This window comes from Schistocerca serialis, chromosome 2 (assembly GCF_023864345.2).
Source record: "Schistocerca serialis cubense isolate TAMUIC-IGC-003099 chromosome 2, iqSchSeri2.2, whole genome shotgun sequence".
Taxonomy (NCBI): domain Eukaryota; kingdom Metazoa; phylum Arthropoda; class Insecta; order Orthoptera; family Acrididae; genus Schistocerca; species Schistocerca serialis.
Window position 1 is genome coordinate 529,277,368 of NC_064639.1, and position 25,348 is coordinate 529,302,715.

The 25,348-nt window shown below is 38.6% G+C and overlaps 1 protein-coding gene across 1 annotated transcript in view; it reads left to right on the plus strand.

Moving 5' to 3' along the window:
• LOC126457495 (putative ATP-dependent RNA helicase TDRD12) overlaps positions 1-25,348 on the plus strand; it is a 449,051-nt gene that overhangs the window by 314,552 nt on the left and 109,151 nt on the right. Inside the window, exons 17-20 of the mRNA XM_050093799.1 lie at positions 3,613-3,778; positions 5,677-5,865; positions 9,738-9,942; positions 20,456-20,600. Of these exons, the coding sequence (XP_049949756.1) occupies positions 3,613-3,778; positions 5,677-5,865; positions 9,738-9,942; positions 20,456-20,600 (705 nt within the window). The remainder of the gene's footprint in view (positions 1-3,612; positions 3,779-5,676; positions 5,866-9,737; positions 9,943-20,455; positions 20,601-25,348) is intronic.

Sequence of the window (25,348 nt, forward strand, 5' to 3'; positions counted from 1 at the left end):
TTGCACATCTGCTGCTCCCCAGAGCACCCAAATTAATGCCTTCTCTTTCCAGATATAGATATCCACCTCCTGCAACAGTGCCCTAGGTATGGGGCTACAATTGCCATCCTCATCCAGTCCCATTTTTTTGGAACTCCAGCTCTCACTTCTACAACCTCTTATCCAGGCCCACTCGCATACACCTCTGTGCTAAATCCCCCATCCACAGCTCTGTCTTGACCTATCACATGGTTTGAAAGACTCGGCTCCACTTGAAGCCCTCTGCTGCCAGTTCTTCTCCATTCTTGGCACATTTTGATTTTCAGCAGTAGACTATGCTCATGGCTTGGTTGCCGGTCACACTGGCTTTGGTTATGGTCATATGGGATGTAATGTACGCCGCTCCTTGCCATATTGCTGCAGTGTTTTCACTGCAGCATTGGTACCCATATCTCATGCTCTTGAGCATATCCATCCCTGCACCGGTTAGTCCTTCATCATGTGTAGTGATTCTTTGAGCAGTTTAAAATCTCTTGACTAGTGTTACCCTCGCCATCCCTTGGCCCTGACTGTCCAGGACTCCCTTTTTCCATCAAACATTGTGGGTGCTTGGTGGTCTTTGTGTGGACCCTGGGTCCCATTGGGATCCTGGGGGAATAAACTCACTGACAGACTGGCCAAACGGACTACTGGCAAGCCGCCTCTTGGGATCAGTGTTCTGGCAGCAGACCTTCAATTAGTATTATGCTGTCGGGGTCTAAGGATTTGGTACACGGAATGCCTTTGAGGGCCTCTGGCTGCTTCCTGGATGGGGCACTTCACCCACCTTTCCTCCTTTTCCCCTTTTCTTCTTCTGTGTTCCATTGTCTAGGTTTTATTGACTTTTGGTAGACCCCGGGGTTATCTTTCCTCGGGTTTTACGCACACCATCCTTCTTTGGTGTGTAGTTTTGTTTACTTGCCTGTTCCAGCTAGGAATGACTGATTACCACATGGTTTGGTCCCTTTAATCATGAAACTAACAAAGGTGTTCAAACAAGTTAACAACTTCCCACTCCCATCCCTGAATATTCTGATAAAACAAGTTGATTTCATTTTTTCATGTATTTTTACTAGATGAACTGGGAGACTGTATTTAAATTCCTGTAAAACTTTCCGTCTGAACTCTGAATTTCACCTAGTGCTGTAATTATGCCGTAAAGATCCAGTAACCAAAAGTATTTGCCTTTTTGTGCTGACGGAACCCCTTACATTTCCTCATTTGTCCTTAGTCTTCCCATTCAAGCATAGGCAATGAGAAGTATGGTATATCACCATCATCCTTTAGTAACTATTGGAACAGCACCGATATGAGATTTCTTTGACTATCTGAGAAGAGAAATTTCACATTCATTGAGACACAGTTGGATGATTGCTCAAAATTTCTAACCAACAGCTGTTTGTGCTGATGCAGTGTGCCAGAACTTGTTGTTTAATTTCTTTCTGAAACTGGACATTTGTTTCAGTAGTAACCACTCTGAAAACTTCATTTCTTTCTTTCCTTCCTATTATAAAAATGTCCTGTTCTGACACTTAGAACCTCTGGTACTTTACTGTATTTTACTGCTCATGACAGCACCTCTTCTTCCCCTCCCTCCCTCCCCCCCTCCCCGTCCACCTCCCACCCTTAAATTTTCTGCTATTAGCCCAGCCTGTTTACTCATCCCTTTCCAGTTGAAGTGGAGGCCATACTTTGTATGATCCCATCTACTGACAAAATCAAGGGGAAGCATGTCAACATGTGACTCTGCACATGACATACACAGCCGTTCCAACTCCAGATTAACTCTCCTGAGAGAAGAGTTCCAATTATGGTCTTTTTCTGTGCAAGAGTTTTCTTCTGGTGTATTTTTTTCTGAGGAGTCTTATTCTGACCACCTTTCCATGTGCTGTTTCAACCACCAATGAAAAATTTTTCTTGTAAGATATGTTGCAAAGAAAATGTTAAAATTTTCTTAATGAGTTATAGCAACAGGTCAATAGTCTGAATTGCTGTTAAAGAAGAAAATAGGAAATGAACCTATGAATAGTATAACCCTCCCCCCCTCGAAAAAAAAAGAAGAAAGAAAGAAAGAAAGAGAGGAAAAAAAACAAAGCCACCAGAACAAGTGGTCAGATGTGACTGTAACACCTACAAACTCTGCAATTCTCTGCGACAGCTAGAACAGCTACCAGAGAGCATTGGTGTTATTCATGTTCAGTATTGTTATTATACATGGTAAGATAGGAGATGCAAACAGTGTCAGACATTGACTGTTCATTGTGAAGAACATAGACATGCCGTGTATTCATATAACACCGCATTATCAACACTTGTTAAGAGTTTGAAAAGGACCTGATTATGAGTTTCCATTTGGCCAGCAGGCTGAATTGCTCACTACCCAGATTTTTTGGTTATTCAGATGTGACAATGGCCCAGTGTTGGATAGAATGGAAATGTGAAGGCAAGCATACTCGTCAAGGTTCTAGTTGGCCCTGTGTGATCACCACAAGGGAAGATTGCCACATAATGCACAAGACACATCATAACCACTTCTCATCTGTGCGACCCTTGTAGTGGACTCTGTGTGACATTCTTTGTCACACCTCACCATTGGTTGGTGACTGGCAGTGCCCAATGAGGAAATCACCATCCCATGCATTGGCTGCTGTTGATACCACATCACAAATTAATATGTTTTGAATGGTATCTTGACCAGGAAGCAGCTGGCAAATGGTTCCCTATTGAATGATGACGAATTTTAGTCCTGCTCTAGCCTGGATGACCATTGTTGGCGAGTGTGGTGGTGACTGGTGGAGAGTTAACCTTCTTCCAATATTTTGGAGATGTACGATGGTGTTACCCCTGGTGTAGTTTGGGGAGGCATCTTGTATGACTTCAGATCATGGTTGATAGTGACTGAGACACTCTGGTGGCACAATTGTATGTCACAGACAACCTGCATCCTCATGTTACCCTCTCGTGTGACAGTATTGTACTGACATTTTTGAATAGGACAATGCTTGTCCATACGTGCCATGTCTCTCTGAACTGTCAATATGACATTGTGATACTCTCATCCCCAGCAAGATGCCAAGATCTGTCACCGATCGAACATGTGCGAGACTAGTTAAGACTTCAACTCAGTCCCAGTGCCAATGGCAAAGACATCAAGTACCAGTTACAACAGATGTGAGCCAGCTTGCACCAGGAGAGGATACAATGATTTTAACAGCCTTTAGCTGTCCCAACTGAATCAATGCTTGTGTCCAGGCCAGAGGGGTGCAAGATCATATTGATAAGTGGGCTCATACTACCATTTTACTCAATTTTCTTATCACTTAAATGGCATTGTATACCCTCTCACGCCATGAAGTTTCATTTTGTTTGCTCCAGCCCATCTGGATGCTTAACTTTTTTTATCAATCAGAGTATAGAATTCACTGATTGAGCAGCATTGTTAACTCTTTCAGCTTGGCCATTCTGAAAGTTTAGTGCTGTGTGTCTTTTACTTTTTTCTGTTTCTATCAGTGGGATATATATTTTGAGAAAACTAAGTTGGAAGTTTCCTCAGTGTTCCAAAATTATTTCCAATACTAATCTTTCCTTTCGCAGGTTGTCTCATGGAATTCCACAGGTGAACGACATCTGTGCCATAGAAGCAGATAAAAATTTATATAAACGAGTGCAGGTACTTTCTATTCTGAAGTATGATGCTCACAAAAATCCCACAGATGTTAAAGTAAAATTTTTGGATAATGGCCAGTACGAAGCTTGTAAGGTAACCAATACACTTAATATTACATTAATGATTACATTGTATTTTGCTTTTATGTCTAAGATTTCATTGTCCCTCTATTTTTCCCTGTTTTGAAGTCATGAGAAAGTATTGACCTCAATAATAACTTGCATATATTTCTTCTTATGAGTTTTAGTGAAAGCAAAATGCATTTAAACGAAAAATAAATTCTCAAAAATTTAGTAAAGCACTGTTGGAGAGGAACACTCAGAGAACAGTGATGAGAGTGAAGACAAGCTAACTAATGGATAAATGGATTAAGAGATCAGTTATAGCCGTCATATTTGATATAAAATTGTATAAAATTTTGTTACCTAAATCAATGTATTCGCCCTTCAGTGTGACACATTTTTCCCAATGATTGATGACTTAGCAGAGACCCTGTTTGTGTAAAACTACATATTGACTGTTCAGAAAACATCCCACCACTAAAATAAGCTTGTTCTCATTCTGAAAATGTCTGCCACAGTATGATTTCTTCATACATGGAAAGTAGAAAAAGTCACTGGGCATTGTGTCAAGAGATTATGGGCGTGAGGCAAAATTTGATAGCTCACAGAAGCCGCGCGTGTAAATGTATTCATGCGGAGTGGGCTGGGATGTTATCATGGAGCAAAAACACTTCCTGTTAATGCTTCGTCTTGATTGCGCTCTGAAAGCCCATCCTGATATTTCAGTAGCATGCTCCTCCTGTGATGATTTTCCCCTTGCAAACATATGTTAGTCCCGCAACATGCAGTTCCAAAAAAATACTCAGCATCATCTTTCTCAATGATGGTCAGGGCTACACCTCTTTCAGTAGGATAATTCTACATGTTTCCGCTGCTCGCTTTGTCCTTTTTCTCAAGATCATAATGACGCAACCACTCATCCATGGTACTTGGTAGCTGAAGAAACCATCTGGATTAGACTAACATAGCTGCAGTATTTCTGCTGCTGCATCATTTTGGCGCACTTTTTGAATTATTGTGGCCGTTGTGAGCAGTTGTGGAATCCAGCGTGTGCTGACCATCGTCCTGTTCAAAAAGTCATGCAAAATGTTAAAAACTAATCAATAACTACTTTTCACTTTTCCAATATCACTTCAATTTGCGATACATCAGTCTTTGAGCACCATGATCTCCTCATCTCTAGTCTTTCCCATTTTTTCACTTAGAAATGGTGTGCCATTTTACTCATCATCATTTAGAGTTGTTTGACCATACGGGAAACATCGGCATACCTACATGTTATGTCATATGATGGTTCACTGTTGCCATACATTTCTATCCGGTCAGCATGGATTGTTGCAGCAGTTTTGCCCTTCAAATGCAGGAACTGAATTACTGCATGACCCTGCACTTTGTCTGTGGGCGCCATCATTTTGTTTACATGTTCTAGCAACATACTATGGTACAGGAATTTCAATGCATATCAAACTAGAGACATGTACATGCAGAGAAACAAAAAATTAATCATGTTATTTTATATTTTCTTAGGTGGTAATTGTAACTTCATAGCTAATTGTAATATTATGGCTAGAGTAAGAAGTGTGTGTATTTTTGTGCCTGTGTGTGCGCATAATAGTCAGTGCATGTAGAGAGACATACTACTTTGTGAAATATACGTTAGGGGTAAAATTGTCCCAGCTGTGTATTCCATTGTGTAGACCACAAAGATATGCTAATAGCAGGAATGCACAGGACTCTATTTTAATTGGTGTGTTATTCCTTATGAATGCTTCCACATATTTATGGAAGGAATTGTATATTAATACATTTGAGTGTTGTAATGTGTATTTAAAATATTACATGTTTTTTGTATTGGTGTTGTTGAGGTTTTTCGTGATGTGCATGTTAACAATATACCACAAATTCTCCAATTTCTTTTTTTGCTTTTAGGTGTTTAGGTTGCTTCACATTCCAGAAGAATTCAGACACATCCCACCTCAAGCTGTTGATGTATTTTTGTGTCATTTAGTTCCTTGTGATCTTGACTGGAACTGGAGCCATGCAGCTAGCATGAAGGTGTATGAATGGTTAAACAGTGTAGATGACAATGAAGAACAAGGAAAGTTCATGATAGGGAAGGTCAGTGCAAGAAAATACAATATACAGTATATGCAAAATATGTGAATGGTATGTTTCATTTCTGTAGCTGATACATTTCACCTACTCTTCTTCAGTAACGTTGTTCATGTGGTCATCACACTGAAGACTTGTTTGATACACCTCTTCATGCTAGTCTAGTCTGTACAAGCCTGTACATCTCAAAATAATTACTACAATCTATAACCATCTGAATCTGCTTACAGTATTCATACCTAGGTCTCCTCCTAACCCCCCCCCACACACACACTTCCCTCCAGTACAAAATTTACTGTTCCTTAATACCTAATGATGTGTCCTATTAGTCAGGCCTTTCTTTTAATCAAGTTGTGTCATAAATTTATTTTCCCCCAATTTATTTTGTACCTCCTTAGTAGTTATTTGATCTACCCATCTAATCTTCAGCATTCTTTTGTAGAACCGCATTTCAAAAGGTTCTATTGTCTTCTTGTGTCAACTACATACCGCCCACATTTCACTTCCGTATGTCTGTACTCCAGCCAAATATCTTCAGAAAATACTTAATTTTATTTCAGTGCTAACAAATTTCTCTTCTACAGAAGCACTTTTCTTAACATTGCTAGTCTACAACACCAGAGAAGGAAAGTTACTACTCACCATATAGCGGAGATGCTGAGTCGCGATAGGCACAACAAAAAGATTCACACAAATAAAGCTTTTGGCCATTAAGGCAATTGTCAGCAGTAGACACACACACACACACACACACACACACACACACACACACACACACACACAAACGCAATTTGTTTGCACACACACCTGCAGTCTCAGAGAGCTGAGACCCCACTGCGAACAGCAGCACCAGTGCATGATGGGAGTGGCGACTGGGTGGGGGTAAGGAGGAGGCTGGGGTGGGAAGGGGGAGGGATAGTATGGTGGGAGTGGCGGACAGTCCTGTGTTTCAGTTTAGACGGAGGGTAGGAGAGAAGGTGTGTGTGTGGGGGGGAAGTAGCGGAAAGGAGAGAAATAAAAGAAATTAAAAGACGGTGTGGTAGTGAAATGACGGCTGTATAGTGCTGGAATGGGAACAGGGAGGGGGCTGGATGGATGAGGACGGTGACTAATGGAGGTTGAAGCCAGGAAGGTTACGGGAATGTAGGATGTATTGCAGGGAAAGTTACCACTTGCGCAATTCAGAAAAGCTGGTGTTGGTGGGATGGATCCATATGGCACAGGCTGTGAAGCAGTCATTAAGATTAGGGATATCATGTTTGGTAGCGTGTTCAGCAACAGGGTGGTCCACTTGTTTCTTGGCCACAGTTTGTCGGTGGCCATTCATGCGGACAGACAGCTTGTTGGTTGTCATGCCTACATAGAATGCAGCACAGAGGTTGCAGCTTAGCTTGTAAATTGTTTGATTTCTATTGTTTGATAATTGCTAGTCTACATTTTATATCCTCTCTATTTTGCCTTCCATTAGTTATTTTACTGCCCAAATAGCAAAACTCATCTACTACAATTAGTGTTTCATTTTTTAACCTAATTCCTTCAGCATTCCCTGATTTAATTTGACTTCATTCCATAACATTTGTCTTACTTTCGTTAATATTCATCTTATAATCTCTTTTTAAAACTCCATCCACTCTATTCAGCTGTTTTTCTAAGTCCTTACCTTTCCAAATTTCTCCTTGGATTCTTTTACTGCATACTGGGTATACAGATTGACTAATATTGGGGATAGGTTACAACCTTGTCTATCTTTCTTCTCAACCACTGTTTACCTTATATGTCCTTCAACTCTCCTAACTGCTGTCTTCTCTCTGTACAAGTTCTAAATAACCTTTTGCTCCCAGTATTTTGTCCCTGCCACCTTCAAAATTTCAAAGAATGTAGTCCACAGAACAATGTCAAAAGTAACTTGTGAGTCACATCAGCATACTGCATACTAAAGACACAGACCACCTGCTTTGTGTGTAAATAAATTTGTCATTAAAAAGTCAAATAGTAAATTGGGACATGGATTCAAATTTTCTTCATTTATTATTGCAGATCTTTGTAAGAGATTGTCTTTTATTTTCTATATGCAGCTGTTGCTGATACAGCATCATTTTCTCATGAAAATGTATTTTGTTTACAATTATTATGTATTCTTGCATAACTCTCATCATTCCAGATGTGACCATCGCTTTATTTTTATTTAATTGTGAGGATCATACAGGCACACAGAAAAGTCAGGAAGTAGCTGCCTTTCAAAGCCCTCCTCCCTAGGATCAGAAAACACCCTCCCTCCACCCCTCCGAAAGCTTTCGGGCTTTAATAACCATGTGTGTTCTCCTGCTATGAGTATATTTTTTATCTATATAATTACATTATATTTTCAAAAAATCGATTATTTTTGTTGATTTATTGTTGGAAGTGGTGAAGTGAGAAAGGGGTTTGTCAGGGAGACCCAACTAAAATCCTGGGTTAAATCTGCAAAAGGACATTACTATGGTCAAATCAATTCTGAAAACTTTGAAAAGTGATTTGCAATTATGGGTCTCCAAGTCTTTCTACAGTGTCAGTCATTGTGATCGACAGTGATGCATACCATAACCGACAGATGGGAAAAACACCCCACAAGGTATGATAACACAGGAAGGATGTTCGAATGATTGCAAAAGAGGTGTGTTGCCTGTAATGAGAGCATGAGGTAGCAGGGTCTGTTTCCTTTAATTCAAGAACATAGACCTGCTAGAAAACATATATGATCGACAAAACGGCAAAAGAGAAAGGCCACATAGTTATCTGCTTGACACTCTCTAATTGTGATTTGAGTGCTGAAAAACTGGCATGGACAAAAGTAAAACGGCTGTTTAGGGATCACAACATTTCAGGCAACATGTCCAAAGACAATCTATTTAAGATTGCAGGGAATTACTTCTGTCAGTTACTGCTGATGACTAGGTGGGGTACTTAAGGAAGGTCCAACAACTGGAAGAAGATTATGGGAGGCGCAATGGTATCATTTAACTCTGAATAGACAAAATCAGTATTAATACTGCTGAATCAGACAGTAGCAACAATAACCATATGCAAAGATGAGAAATGTAATGAGACTTATTCTGAGTGATTTATGTGTACATACAGTTCAGCGTTACATATGTGGATAAATGTTCCAGATCTCACTCATTCTTTCTGTATTGTCCAGAGTGCAAATTTTACTACTGGTTCTTTTTAATTTCAAGTTGTCTATGAGAACTGAACAGGAATTTGTAGCAACAAGACCATCATTGAACATGAAACTGTCAATTCTGCTTTCCTGAATCCTGCAAAATGATTTTACACCCATGTCTCAATTTGTAGACGTGCAATACCTAGCAGTTGATAGCTGTTGCAGTGGGTGGCTAATAGAGGGCACTTACACTGCCACTTGGGAACAAATTATGTGTGAGCACAACTGTGTTGCCAGCACTGCGTGACATTAGCTCAGTCCCCCCCCCCCCCCCCCCTCCCTCCCCCTCTCCCTGTGCTGTTCCAATCCCCTCCACAGCCTGTGTGCTGGGATTCAGTGATCAGAGCTTGCTTCTTTCACTCTCTGCACCCCTGTCAGAATTTGCTCTTTTTCTTGTGAGCAGACTGTATGCTACTCACTGCATCCTTTATTTAGCTAGGAGATAACTGTCCTCTCATACAGTTAGTTTTCTATTCTATAAACAACTCTGTGTGTGATGAAGTTAATTCCAAGCCATGTGTTGTAACTTAATTTTGGTGTACCTAAAGAGTATAAATAAGCAAGATCGTGTATGTTTATACACAACAGCTGTGTTGACTGCCTGTACAGAAGCACATGAGAAAAACTCACACTTTTATCTTCCTCCACTGTATTTATGATAAAATGTGAATTGCAGATACTATTGAGCCTTTCTGCTACCTTATGGCTTGATCCTATTGAATGCCATCAACTACTTCCTGCTTTGAAGACAACTGCTGTAGTTCTTTCATTGAGGCAAAAGATATTAGAAAATGACCTTGGTGTAGAAAACCCACATCATATGTCAAGGTTGTATACATTATGTGAAGAAGCTGGGTTGGTTTTGCCGGAATACTGTTCAGGTAAGCATTTTTTATTCAAATTTCATTTATGTAAGTACAACATATTTAAAGCAGTAAAATGCATATGTATTTTTCTTTAATGGTTAGCTTACCTCCCTGTGTTGTAACAGTAATTGCCTTGATTGTCATTTCCATTTCTTATCTATTAGGTGAACCAATAGATGCTTAAATAAATTTAAATAATCAGCTTGATACTGTCAAAGTTAATGTTTAATCAGATCACATTGATTGTCTTGGCATATTTTCCTGATGATCAGCTTGCAGATGACAAGTTCCATTATATCACAGAACCAGTTAATAACGTACAGAGGCTGAAAAAAGTATTTTGCCTGAGGGTTTGGAGGGGGAGGGGAGGAAATCTTTCTGAATATAGGCTGCTAATATTGTGTAACTATACTCTTGTATGACTCAAAGTTAACTGACCAGATGGACATTATGCAAGACTTCATCCATTTAACTGTACTCTACTGTAGCTCAGCAGTGGCTGATTGTGCTGTTGTCCACTGCATCTGTTTAAAAGAGTCCTGTAGGAAGGGTTCTATAAAATCATAAAATACGAAGATATTACATACTCAGTCAAGACATAAAAAATGTGAGTAATGTATACACTTGGCAGTGAAGTGATTTCATTTAACTCAAAATCATATTACACTTCAATTAAAACAGCTTTGTGATAGAAATTTGAGTTAGTCAATTTGTAGAGGCCCGCCACCAGCCAATCTTACTTCTCTCTCAAGCATCACATGCTACCTGTGTTGCCTGTTTTGTAGGTACATGCAGAGCTTGTCTAACATGGCTGGCTGCATGCCAGCAACATTGTCCTCTGTCTCTGCAGTCTGTCAGCCACAAAGTTATTTTATTGAAGCTATAATACCAAGTTCTGTTTCCTGGAGCAGATTTTTAGAATCACTGTTTTCTTCCTGTTTTCTAGCAAAGCTTGTCAAGCTTTTTATAGAAACTCAGATTTTATGTTTTGTATATTTCATTGACTAACATATTACAAAGTTTAGGTGTACTCCAGAATGAAATTTTCTCTCTGCAGCAAGGTGTGCACTCATATGAAATTTCCTGACAAATTAAAACTGTATGCAGGGCTGAGATTTGGAACTTGGGACCTTGTCTTCTATCTTCCAAACTTCACAGAAGCTCTCCTGCAGACCTTGCAGAACTAGCACTCCTGGAAGAAAGACTATTGCAGAGACATGGCTTAGCCATAGCCTGTGGGATGTTTCCAGAATGAAATTTTCACTCTACAGTGGAGTGTGTGCTAATATGAAACTTCCTGGCAGATTAAAACTTTGTGACGGACCGAGATTCAAACTTGGGACATTTGCCTTTTGCCTTTTGCATGCAAGTGCTCTACCATCTGAGCTACCCAAGCATGATTCACGACCCATCTCCACAGTTTTAATTCCGCCAGTACCTCATCCTTTTCATTCTGCAAACAGTGCCCAGGCTGTGCCTAAGCCATGTCTCCACAATGTCTTTTTTCCAGGAGTGCTAGTTCTGCAAGGTCTGCAGGAGAGCTTCTGTGAAGTTTGGATATTATAAGATGAGGTGCTGGCGAGCTGTGGGACGGGTTGTGAGTCATGCTTGGATAGCTCAGATGGTAGATCACTTACCCGTGAAAGGCAAAGGACCCGAGTTTGATTCTCGGTCCAGCACGCAGTTTTAATCTGCCAGGAAGTTTAGGTACACTACTTCTTTTCACTATGCCTTTTAGAAGGGACAATCAAATGAAAACAAGACAGATGGAAAAAATAAGGAATCTGTTTACAATTTCATAGGTAATCCCATAACTGTTCATACATTTATCCCACTGTGAGACAAAACTGTGAGTGCGTTTATGGAAAAATGTTTGCAGTTGATTGTGGAACCGTGGTTGTGATGAGGCGTGCACCTCTTCATGTGAAGCAAATCGTCTGTCTTCAGGGCTCAAAAAGGAAATGGCACGGGGAGAGATTGGGATTCTATAGAGGATGTGTAAGGGCTTCCTAGCGAAACATCTGTAATGTACTTGAAACAACTTTGGCAGCATGTGAGTGGACACTATTCTGCAGCAGAACAATGCTGTCTGTCAACATTCTTGGGTGTTTTGACTAAATGGCATGCTTCTGTTTTTGCAAAGAGTCCACATACTGCAGTGTGTTAATTGTTGTGCTGGGTTCCAGAAAGTCAATGATCAGCGGGCCCTTGCAATCAAAGGAAAAGGTCATCATGACTTTCCTGGAACCTGCATGCCTGTTGTTTTGACTACGCTGCAGAAGTTTCCCTGGGAAAACCTGAAAACCTTACACGTCTTTCATACAGTCCCGATATTTCCCCATGCAATTTCCATATTTTTGGAGCCCTGAAGAGAATATTGTGGCTGTTGGTTGGCTTCAGACAAAGAGGTGCATGCGTGGGTACAAACGTAGACCTGTAGACAACCGCAAACATTTCTCCATGAGGGCACTGACTGTCTTTTCTCTCTGTGGGATTAATGTGTTAATGTTATGGTGATTACTTTTTAAATAATAAGCAGTTTACTCTTTTTTCCACCGTACCAGATTGGGTTGACGGAGGAGATAGAGAAGATCCAAAGAAGAGCGGCACGTTTTGTCACAGGGTTATTTGGTAACCGTGATAGCGTTACGGAGATGTTTAGCAAACTCAAGTGGCAGACTCTGCAAGAGAGGCGCTCTGCATCGCGGTGTAGCTTGCTGTCCAGGTTTCGAGAGGGTGCATTTCTGGATGAGGTATCGAATATATTGCTTCCCCCTACTTATACCTCCCGAGGAGATCACGAATGTAAAATTAGAGAGATTCAAGCACGTACGGAGGCTTTCAGACAGTCGTTCTTCCCGCGAACCATACGCGACTGGAACAGAAAAGGGAGGTAATGACCGTGGCACGTAAAGTGCCCTCCGCCACACACCGTTGGGTGGCTTGCGGAGTATAAATGTAGATGTAGATGTTTCATTTTCATTTGGCTGCCACTTATATCCCATCTAGTATGGGATCTGCTTGTTTGGGATTTGGTAAATCTTATTTTATTATTTAACCTTGCAGCTGGGTGTCTTTCCTGACACCTCAGTCATCAAAATACCTAAAGGAAGGGCAGTCTTGTACACTATCTGCCTGTGAATCGTCTAAACTTTGTGCCATGTGTTTTCATATTTTATCCCTTAATTGGTATCATACGTCTGTGAGATGGCTGTCAAGCTTTCTGGTGGACATCCCTGCCCTTTCCGGGGTCGTTGTGCATTTTCCCTCCATGTCCCTTTAAGCTGTGGTGCTGGCTACTTGCTGTGAAGATGGGGTGCCAGTAGCACTTCTGACCTTCAGTAAATGCACAAATTTATAGTAAAGTTGCTGTGACGGCTCTCAGAGTATGATACCAGTTGCAGGATTCTTATTTATCAGATGTATTTACTAACATTTCATGTCTATTGTGATAATTATTGTGCAATATATTATGGTTGTTATGACAGTGCCTCATAATTAATACGTACAGTATGGAACCTCCGTTAGGTCTATCTCATAATTCAAAACAGCCTGAACAGACTGATTATACCCAATGAGTTCTGAGAGTAAATAAACCAAACTTCAAAATGCCTTTGGAAGAAATGATTTGGTTGGAATCAGATGTGAAAAAAGTATGGGGTCTCCTTTTTAATCATGATGTTTTGGATGAGATTCTACAGTGGTCAAAAGATAAAATTGGTAAAACAAAAGTTATCTCAAAAAAACATATCTTTTGCACGTGATATTGATGTTCCTTGTATTCATAGCAACTTCCAAATATTGCGATCAATCCACAGATCATCTCTTCTCACTTGGTGGAACCAGACATATTATTTTTCACAGCATTATATGAAAACATTTTTGTTTGTATCAACAGCTCTTCTATTTGAGAGTCCAGTTGACAGAGCACAAAGGAAAAAAGGTGTAACTGCTGCAATGTCAAACTTTTTTAAAAGATTGATTGTGAACTGTCAGCAGTATTACTCTCCAGGCACTGCTATGCGTATTGATAAAATTCTTGTTTCTTTCCGTGGTCAGAATAGATTTCAGATGCACCTGTCAAGAAAATCAGCAAAATATGGATTAAATATGGTGTATATGACAGACACCAGGAACCAGTACCCATATGATGCCTGTACTGTGATCTCCAAAAATTGTGGAAGCTAACATAAAAATGTAAATTCATCCTAGAAATTTTCCAGCAATTTTGTTTCTATTCCTGATTCTTGGTCTTTTAAGAAACAGTGGCGTAGTGTAGGATTAATAACAAGAGGTTTTATTTGTTGATTTTGAGAAAAGTAGGAAAGTCCACTTTTTCAGAACATAACTTGCATATTTTCAGTATTTTCCTATTAATAATTATTTTGCTTTCATATGTTTGAAAATACGAGTTGTAACTAGTTGCTGTTAATAAACAATTAATAAGTAAAGACAGTATTGTATAAATCAACAGCAAACTTTTAAAATCTGACAGACTCCACAATACCAATTATGTTACAAAGTTATACAATACTAGTTAAGCATTAACTGTTTTTTTATCATATTCTCTGATGTGGAATTTTGGGACCAGCCCAGCATTTGAATTCCTTAAACAAACCATAATTAGGGGCATCAGATCTTTAAGTGCACATGGTTCTTATGAATTTTCAGTTATGAATATTTCCTTAAAGAAAATGTTTCTATACAAAATGTCAGTAGTGTTATCATCAGCCTCATGTACATTATATTCTCAACAATAAGATTTATAAAATTGCAGCTTAACAAAGAATTTAGAAATTTTAAGTACATGTAGTATACGTGCAAGCTGTGTGAAAAGGAAGAAAATACTTATGTTGGGAATGGTTTTAGAGCAAGTGGAACTGTTTGACCTCACTTCGTTTCAATGTGTGAGTACACATACAGATATGTTACTAACTGATGAATAAGAGGACAGTGGTTAAAACACTGACATTGTTTGTGGCAGGAGTTTGTTTCAAATTTGATACAGCCAGGAGCTGTTTTCAAATACCATTCAGCCAACTTGTTTTAAGCTATATGTGGTTTCTTAAAACACATTTACTGACTGCTGGTACACCCTCTTTAATGATTGCCCAGTTCTTACTCATTCTTGTTCAACTGAGATAGTGCTCCATCTCTGATAATCTTGGTGATGGAAAGCTGTTGTTGATGTGACACTGGATGGAAATTTCAATCTAAAGAGGAAATTAAGATAAAATTGTTTTTCAGCATTGATTTCCCTACAATACATAGTGTTTCTGGAGCAGACGAAGTGGAGACATATTAAGAAATTCTCTTTGTGATCAGACGTTCTTTGTTATGTTCAGATCCTCTGTAATTGTATTTGTAACTGAGAGACAAGATGTCCCAGAATGACTAGAACATGCTCTCCAACTAGAATAGCAAGTAAAGATGTTATAATTCTGGAGAAGGCCATATGTTATTTCAAGATGATGAAATAGGTAATATCATCTAAAAAGGCTCTTGTATAATCATACAATGCCTCTTTCCTTGTGTGCAAGCACAACCTCACAAGAAAGCACAACCTCACGAGAACAAAAGCATATACACAAAAATTAACAAACAGAATGTACTGTTCAAAAGTATGCTTTCATGTCCATATGTTACCTCATTATTCAAGTAGTCTGTTATGCGTCCACCCCCAAACTTTATTGCAAAGAAAGGTAACATAAAGAAAAAACACAGAGGTAGCTGTGGTTAAAACAGTACCTAAATAACGGGATTACTGTGAGTGAGAATATGAAATGATAGTGACTTTTGTTCACAAAAATTCAGAAAAATATTGCAGCAAGATCTTTATATTCTGCTTGTGAAACTGAGAACTTGTATCTCTAATCAACACACTATTATACACACTGCAATTTCTGCAGTGATCAGGCTGACAATAACATTTTATTATCTGGCAACACATATACAAGTTTGAGATATTTATTTCGCATTTACAAACTCTTAATGGTTATGTAAAGATTAGTTGGCTTACATTACATCATTTGTATTTCATTTTATAAAAATCATAATTTATACAACTTTGCTCAGTAACGATTATAGATCAAAGTCCTTGAATGCTGAAAATTCAAAAATATCATTGTTCCTAGAATGCACCACAGCAGAGGTTGTGTTTTCCAAATGTATATTTACATTATCAGTGTCCTCATCAGTTTCTAGTAATTTGTTGAGGATCTCCACCTGTGCCATGTTTTTCAGTTGTTTAGGTGGCTGACTCATTAGTTTATGTACTATTAAGTTACCAAAGTAAGAAGTTTTGTCCGCAGTTTTCATATGCAGTTTTTGTAAATATGTAGCCTACTTCCTTCTCTGTTTTCCTACTTCAAGACTTATCACATTCTGTACAGTAATATGACCATAGGCTTTGTACCACATTTTTATTTCTATCAAGTCAAGCCCATGCTACTGAGGGTACTGAAATATTTATTCAAATAAATTTTAAAAGTGGAGTTCCACATGACTTCTCTTTGTGTGCAATCATCTGTAAATTTCAGCATGCTTTCTTTAAAGTTTAGAGACATCATTGCACATAAATCACCTGGAAGCACAAGCACAACACAGTACACAACAGAACACACAGGTGTACCAGCTGATAAACTGTACGGGAGATTCCTACCCAACCTAGGAAGCAGTGTGCTATGACACATGCTCATCATTTCCAGCAAATGGATGCATGAAGTTGAAGAGGAAAAGAACGATATGCAGATGCACTTATATGGAGATTCAATGAGTAACATTGCATCTTCTCTTGCAAGATGCTACTTCATTCTTCATCTACATCCACATCCATACTCTACAAACCACTGTGAAGCCTACAGCCATTATTAGGGCTTTTACCCATTTCATTCATTTATGGGGAACGGGAAGTAGGAATACTTTTAAGCACCTGTGTGATTTCTGTAATTAATTTGATCTTGTCTTTGTAATTAATTTGATCTTGTCTTTGTGGTTATTGTGAGAGCAATACATAAGAGGTTGTAATATATTCCTGAATTCATCACTTAAAATTGTTTCCCTTTCGCAGGATAGTTTGTATCTATCTTCAAATGTTTGCCACTTCATTTTCTCCAGAATCTCTGTGATGTATTCCCATGTGTCACACAGACTTGTGACCACCCATGTCGCTCTTCTCTGTATATATTCAATATTCCGTGTTAGTCCTATTTGGTACAATTTTCTCACACTGTAACAATATTCTAGGATGGGTCACAGGAGTATTTTGTAAGCACTCTCCTCTGTAGACTGATTGCATTTACCCGGTGTTTATCAATGAAATGAAGTCTGTTACCTTCTTTACCTATGGCTGAGTCTATGTGATCATGCCATTTCATATCACTACAAAGTTGTTCACCTGAGTGTTTGTATTAGTTGACCTCTTCCACCCGTGACTCACTGATTTTGTAGTCTTTGGATACTACATTTTTGTGAAGTGTAAAGTTTGACTGTCTGGATATTTAAAGCAAGTTGCCAAACTGTGCACCACTTTGAATCTTCTCAAGACTTGACAGTATTCGTTCAACTTTTCTGTGACAGTGCTTTATTTTAGATAACTGATGATCTGTGAAAACTCCGAGGTTAGTATAAATATTGTCTGCAAGGTCATTAATGTACAACATGAACAGCAAGAGTCCCAGCACATTTCTCCAGGGCATACCTGAAGTTACGTCTACATCTGTCGACGATTCTCCATCCAAGAAACCTATTGTGTCCTCCCACCAATGAAACCTCAACCCAGTCATACATGTCACTTGATACACCATACTATCGTAATTTTGATAGTAAGTTTAGGTGTATTACTGAGTCGAATGCTTTCTAGAAGTCAAGAGATACTGCACATTCCTGACTGCCTTGGTCCACGTGGTTGATGTTTTCAGAATCCATGATGGTTGGCATGAGAGAGATCATTCTGTTTGAGATACCTCTTTATATTTGAACTCAGAAAATGTTCTGAGATTCCACAACACACAGATGTCATGGGTACTGGATACAGACTAAATTTAGTGTGACCTAAATCGTACACATTGTGTACTTTTTATCCCTCATTTAAAGATTTCAACTTTAGAACTACTTTGCTTATTGTCCCATTCTGGTTTCAAACAGAAGATTTTTACCAACAGAATCAGGAAATTTACAAGGTATGTTTCAACCTTGTAAACAGCATACCTAACCAAAGATTGGGTTAATATAGCTTGAAATTTGCAATGCAGCATTAAATATGGAAGTTATAAGATGAAAGCTCACTGTTTGTCTTTCAGTTTACATTGCTTTAAACTAAAATAGATTAAGTTTCAACATTGGAAGGATTAATCTTTACTGATGCTTCTGATTGTTGCAAGTGTAGGTCATACCACGTATGTGGTTTTATACACAGTGAAGAGTGCCAATTACTGCACTGTAATTATGGTGTACAGTTGGATTTATGACTTTTTATTTAATTGTATTTTCTTTTTACCCTAAAATATTTGAAATATATGGTGATGTAAATCTGAACTAAGAATCAGAACAAGATGTTAGATAGCGAAGTCTAATGGGTCATAGAAAATAATAATAAAAACAAGTTTAATGAACATGATGTAATTCCAGCAAACTTGTGCAAAGTCACTGGAAAAATGTGGTGAAAGTGTTGCAATAAATATGTCAAACTAAATGGGTCAAGATTGGGGAATGAGTATTAAAGGCTGTATATTTCACCTTATTTATGCAGTCTATATGCAGAGTAGAGTAAGAGAACTGATGGGTGTAAAATAGCTGAGATAATATAAATTATAATAAATATAAAATTATAATAAAAATTATAATAAATATAAAAATTATAATAAATTATAATAAATATATAAAAAGATAATATAAAAGGCTATTTACAATTTGTACAGAAACCAGATGGCAGTTATAAGAGTCGAGGGACATGAAAGGGAAGCAGTGGTTGGGAAGGGAGTAAGACAGGGTTGTAGCCTCTCCCCGATGTTATTCAATCTCTATATTGAGCAAGCAGTAAAGGAAACAAAAGAAAAATTTGGAGTAGGTATTAAAATCCATGGAGAAGAAATAAAAACTTTGAGGTTCGCCGATGACATTGTAATTCTGGCAGAGACAGCAAAGGACTTGGAAGAGCAGTTGAACGGAATGGATGGTGTCTTGAAGGGAGGATATAAGATGAACATCAACAAAAGCAAAACGAGGATAATGGAATGTAGTCGAGTTAAGTCGGGTGATGCTGAGGGTATTAGATTAGGAAATGAGACACTTAAAGTAGTAAAGGAGTTTTGCTATTTGGGGAGCAAAATAACTGATGATGGACGAAGTAGAGAGGATATAAAATGTAGACTGGCAATGGCAAGGAAAGCGTTTCTGAAGAAGAGAAATTTGTTAACATCGAGTATAGATTTAAGTGTCAGGAAGTTATTTCTGAAAGTATTTGTATGGAGTGTAGCCATGTATGGAAGTGAAACATGGACGGTAAATAATTTGGACAAGAAGAGAATAGAAGCTTTTGAAATGTGGTGCTACAGAAGAATGCTGAAGATTAGATGGGTAGATCACATAACTAATGAGGAAGTATTGAATAGGATTGGGGAGAAGAGAAGTTTGTGGCACAACTTGACCAGAAGAAGGGATCGGTTGGTAGGACATGTTCTGAGGCATCAAGGGATCACCAATTTAGTATTAGAGGGCAGCGTGGATGGTAAAAATCATAGGGGGAGACCAAGAGATGAATACACTAAGCAGATTCAGAAGGATGTAGGTTGCAGTAGGTACTGGGAGATGAAGAAGCTTGCACAGGATAGAGTAGCATGGAGAGCTGCATCAAACCAGTCTCAGGACTGAAGACCACAACAACACAACAACAATATAAATAACCTTAGATATCCAGATGATACCATATTGATGGTAGAAAGTGAAGAATAGTTAAAGATTCTCATACTGAAAGTTAAAGAAGAAAGTGCAGTGGTTGGGCTTGTACTGAATGTCAAAGGGAATAAGAAAACGAGTATTACAGTAACTGAAACCAGTTTGCTCCAGGTTACGCATAATACTGGAACAAAAACTGCTCTACTTCAGGTGTATACGATTCCCTGACATGCTTTTTGCAGCAGTACACACACACACACACACACACACACACACACACACACACACACTCTCTCTCTCTCTCTCTCTCTCTCTCTCTCTCTCTCTCTCTCTCTCTTCAGACATAGTAGGACAGGAAGGAAATACAATCAAGTAAAAAGTTATAAATACCGCAGTAGACCAGTACACATTGCCAGGCCAAGACTGCAATTCTGTAGTCAAGCTGTAGAACTGCAGTCCCAGCATTGTGTAGTCAGTTGGCATAGTGTACTCGACAGATGTGTGTGTGCTGTAACTCAAAAAAGAATTTGTCGAAAAGATAGCAAATTGTCATAGATATTTTAACAAGCCTTATTAGTTAAGAATAGAGATAAATTTTATAATTTTTGCCTGCTAATGACTTGATTGTTTTTAGAAGCTCAGCAGTGCCAAAATGAAAAGGAGGGTAGTCTGGAACCCCAATGGGCATTTCTTTCAGAGCAAGACGACACTGAAATTGCATTCTTTACTGCTGATAGCCCTAGTCAGTTCTTCATAAGAAATGCCAAATGGGAAGAAAGGTGAGTAAATGTAGTTCCAAATTACAAAGTGTGTGTGTGTGTGTGTGTGTGTGTGTGTGTGTGTGTGTGTGTGTGTGTGTGTTTTGCATCAGACAGAGGTAATTTTGTTCTTCTTAACCAAAATTTTCATGTGCTAAAAATTGTTTCTGATGTAACATAAAAGGCACTTTTGGCTAAAGCATAAAATTGCTTGAAAGTATGTTTGCCTCTCTGCACCACATTTTACTTGTACAAGGGCTGTCCAGAAAGTATCAAGAGTTTTATTTATAAAATCAGTGTTTATTTAGATACAGCCGTTTTGTCACTAGTCACCCTGAAATAGTCCCCTTCAGCTTCTACACATCACTCCCAGCGCTGCTGCCCAGGGGCGCCGACTTATAAAAAATATTGGGGGGGGGGGGGGGGGGGGGCATACTGGGGTCTTGCGCTGGGAAATTTTTTAAATTTTAGATGAAAAATAGTGAGTTTTAAAGTTTTTTTTTAAGCATTTTAGAGTCATATGATGAACATTAGAATCCCGGAAACTGGACTCTCGCTAACTCAACACTCTGGGAAACACCACAAGCCTGACACATTTTTGACTTTCAAAAAAGAAACAAAACATAAACTCACACGGTATTTTCATAAAAAGATAATTTAATTTACAGTAATAATCATGCTTATAGACTATTATAGAGCAGTGAATATATAGCTCTGAAAAGACTGAAATTATATTTAAATAAATCCTAAACTATCATTAAAAGAACAAAACATAAAATATTGCTGTTGCAACAGTAATAGCACTTTGAGTAAGGCTCAAGGTTCATTAAATAAAAACAGTATCTCAAAATTAATGCTTTAATACAGTTAATAAAGTTAATACAGTATGCCAAATACTTTCAGTCAAAAAGTATGTAAATAGAGAGTTTTTTGGGTCTTACACCTTAAAAATATTTATGTATTTGAAAATAGCTAATACAGTAGTATAGTAATACAGTAATAAACTAGTACTAATATTTTCAAACTGAAAATTTAACACTATGTATGTATTTAATTCTCTATTTTGTAAAGATTTTTAATATTGCCCTAAATGCCATTATTAGGGCTAGAGTGTCTTTAGAAAGGTGCAAATGCTGACCGTCTGACTGGATTACTGAATATGAAGTCATTGATGACGGGTTGGATATCCGATTCATCCAAAACATGTCGGTGGGCATGAAGAACAGCCAAGCTGTTCAATTGCTTCTGTCCTATTGTTGATCGGAGATATGACTTCAGGCATCTAAGGGCGCTAAATGACCATTCTGCTGTTTTTGTCGTGATTGGAGCTACTTGGAGAAGCTTAATGCACTTCACTACTTCACATAACATTTCTCCAACTGCAGGCTCTTGTGTAATGTACTTTCTTACATCACACATGTTTCTTAAGACCAGATGTTTTTTATTAGCAATATCGGCTAACATATTCAAGTGTAAGCGCAGTCTCTCAATGTCTAGGTCATTTTTGGATAACTCAGTTGATTTTTTCCAAATTTGTTTCACCTCTGTTTACTAAAAGCAAACACCTTTGTTCAACTGCATTGACCTGTGTGTGTCCAGTTGAAGCAAAGCACTCAGTAATGCAAATTGAACAGTTTCACAAACTTCAATGTAAATAGGTTTGTAGTATTCCTTTGGGGTTTTGAAAGTGTGCTGTGAGCTGGCTTTGTTGTTTTCATATTTCTTTGGTATACTTCAGTTCCAAGGAAGGGAAGGATCATCAACTTGTGATGGTTTTTCTTTTAAACAAAATTCCCAAAAGTGTTCAAAACTATCATGCTTTCCATTCAATATGCAAATCAAGCCCTCATATATTTTTTCCAGGTCAGCAATACTTAGATGAGGGCATTGAATTTTTTCATTAACATCCGCTACTGGGATCCATTGCATGGCAATAAAGGCGTAAAAAGAAATAAGTCTTGAATTGTACCATTGACTCAAGGTAGCCTGCACATTTGTAACCTGCCTCTGTTTTGTCCTCTGCAAAAAATGTTTCAAATATCTGTAGAAGGTCTTCAAAGTTCTTCAATATTCTCAAGATACTAGAAGTTTACATAGTCCATCGAGTCGGGCACAGGGGTCGTTGACCAGCGTGGTCGTATGCTTCTGTAAAGTCCCATCCTTTTGTTGGATTTCCTTACGGTGTTTATTAAGTCCTTGGTTAAAGCCATATTACCCCTCATAGATGTAAGATGGTGGAGACTGTCTACAACTGCCAAGTCTAAACTGTGAGCAGTGCAGTGAACATAACGTGCTTTTCGTTGTATATCCAAAACTAACTTTTTTAGCCCTTTGAACTTACCTCTCATATTCGAGGCAAAGTCGCAGCACTGTCCTCTTAACTTATCCATTGACAAATCAAGACGAACAAAAACTTTTAAAATACTAAACAGAGTTTGTGATTCAGTGTTGGGGGTCTCATATAAGCCAATACAGTCTTCATTGATGATTAAGGAGTCATCAACAGTACGTGTACAAAATGACACTTGTTCGTGAATCGAAGAATCACTTGTTTCATCGACCATAATAGAAAAAAGTTCAGTCTTTTTGATTGAAGCCAATACCTGTCTCAACACAGACTTTCCTAGTAGATCAATGATCTTGTTTTGAATATCATGGGAACTGTTCATTCATTTGGGAGGCCACACTTCAGTTAGTGATAGAATTTAGTTTCAGAACACCTTTATGCATAAACGTGTTTTCATGAAGACGGAATTTTTCAAGCCTTTTTCCTGTTAGGGAACCCTATAGAAGTAAATGCATATTCTCTCTCTCTCTCTCTCTCTCTCTCTTTCTCTCTCTCTTTTTTTTTTAAGAAAATTGTAATAGTTTTTTGGCATCTGCTTCTTTGCAGGTTTTGCAAAAGCTTTTTCAGTAGATGCTTCGTATTCTAGCCATGTATATTTGATCAACCAAGACTTCGGAAATGATCTTCCCTTACCGTATTGTCTAGGTTTTGGCTGTGAACGGTTCTCGCCTGGAGATGACGAAGCAATTGACAACACAGTAATTGTTGGAGGTTGATTTGAAGTATCATCAACTTCCAATCGCGCCTTTTTGGTAACAATTTTATCCATTGCAAACTTAATTCACAATACACTAAGAGACTAAAGTAAACGAATAAAATATAGTCATATAAAATAGTCCACTGGACACTAAAGTTGGAACACTAAACACGTTTGCAGCATGCACTGAACAAAGCTATCCACACTGAATGACTGCGACAGCAGGTTGGGCTTTATATAACCGCAGCACCGTAATGTCTTGAAGCATCTAGGTGACACGAGGCGGAGGTTTCCAGGTGCTTCTGCTCCAGTTCTTTTGATGTCACCATGGCCGCAGTGCTGGCCAGCCAGCGCCAGACTTTACCTGAAGGATCATGCACTGGGAAAAATTCTAAGTGTGCCCGCAGTACCGTAACACTATCGTGATTCACACTTGTTAACCTGCTTACTACCATAATAATTATTTGTTTTAACTCATTACTGAATGTATTTTAAAAGGCAGCTATCGTCAAACAAGGAAAATTCCATCATAATTTTGTGATTTTACAAGGGGGCTCGGGCCCCCTCAAGCCCCATGGAGTTGGTGCCTGTGCTGCTGCCACTGCTGGAAGCATCACTGGAAAGCCTCTTTTGCCATTGTGTGCTGCTGCTCTGTTGAATTCTGCGTAATGTCTCCCTATTCTGAAATATGGTCCCTTTCAGAGTCTTTTTCAGTTTAGGAAAAAGCCAGAAGTCACTTGGCGCCAAGTCAGGGAAGCAGGGAGGCTGAAAAACCTCAGCCATGTTGTGTTTGATCGAAAAGCTATGAACTGAGAACAATGAGCAGATGCATTATCGTGGTGAAGGTGCCCACTGCCTACTGACCACACGTCCAGCCATTTGCACCTTACTGCTTCACAAAGATGAGGCAGAACCTCTTGGTAGTACTCTGTATTGACACTAATGCTTTCTGAGCCGTACTTCTGATGGGCCACACCATTGGAGTCAAAAAAGATAGTCAGCACAGCACAACTTTCACATTTCTGCAGATTTGCTTTGCTTTTTTAACTCTTGGAAATGATGGATGCTTTCATTTTGATAAATGGAATCCTGTTTCTGATCAATAACAACCTCATTCACAGATGTTTGAGAGCCTGCCTTTCTTCGTTGATGCTCAGCCATCTTTGAAGTGGCTCTACCACTCCTTTATTTGTGTGGTACCCATTGCTTCATTCCCAAATACTTGTCGAATCATGTGAATTGTTTAAATGTGAGAATTGCCAATTCTAAAACAAAATTTGATCCAGTAACATTGTTCCAATTTTTCAGTCATTTTGCCCACAACACAAAATCCGACAACTATCACTTACAAATGTTCTCTAGTCAATAAGTAGCCAGCAACCACTTGTTTCCATAGTCACGAAAAAAATCATGCATCTGCGCTACGTATCCCTACAAACACAGAGCGCCCTGATACCATTGTTAGTTTCAACAATAAAAAATGTCAGAACAGCCCACGTATTTACTCTGTCAGCTCCCATTGTGTGACTGAAGTTTTTGTTTTTTGAAATTATTACCAGTATCTGTTGGAAGTCAGAAGCACCTCCTTTTCACAGTGGCATAATAAGTTATGTGCAAATAGTTTTCATGAAATAATCCCAAAAAGTCTGATGCAAGATCACTGTTCAGCTTACTTCTTGACACTTTCTTTAAAAATAGTTGGAAAACAACCAACATAAGGCAGGC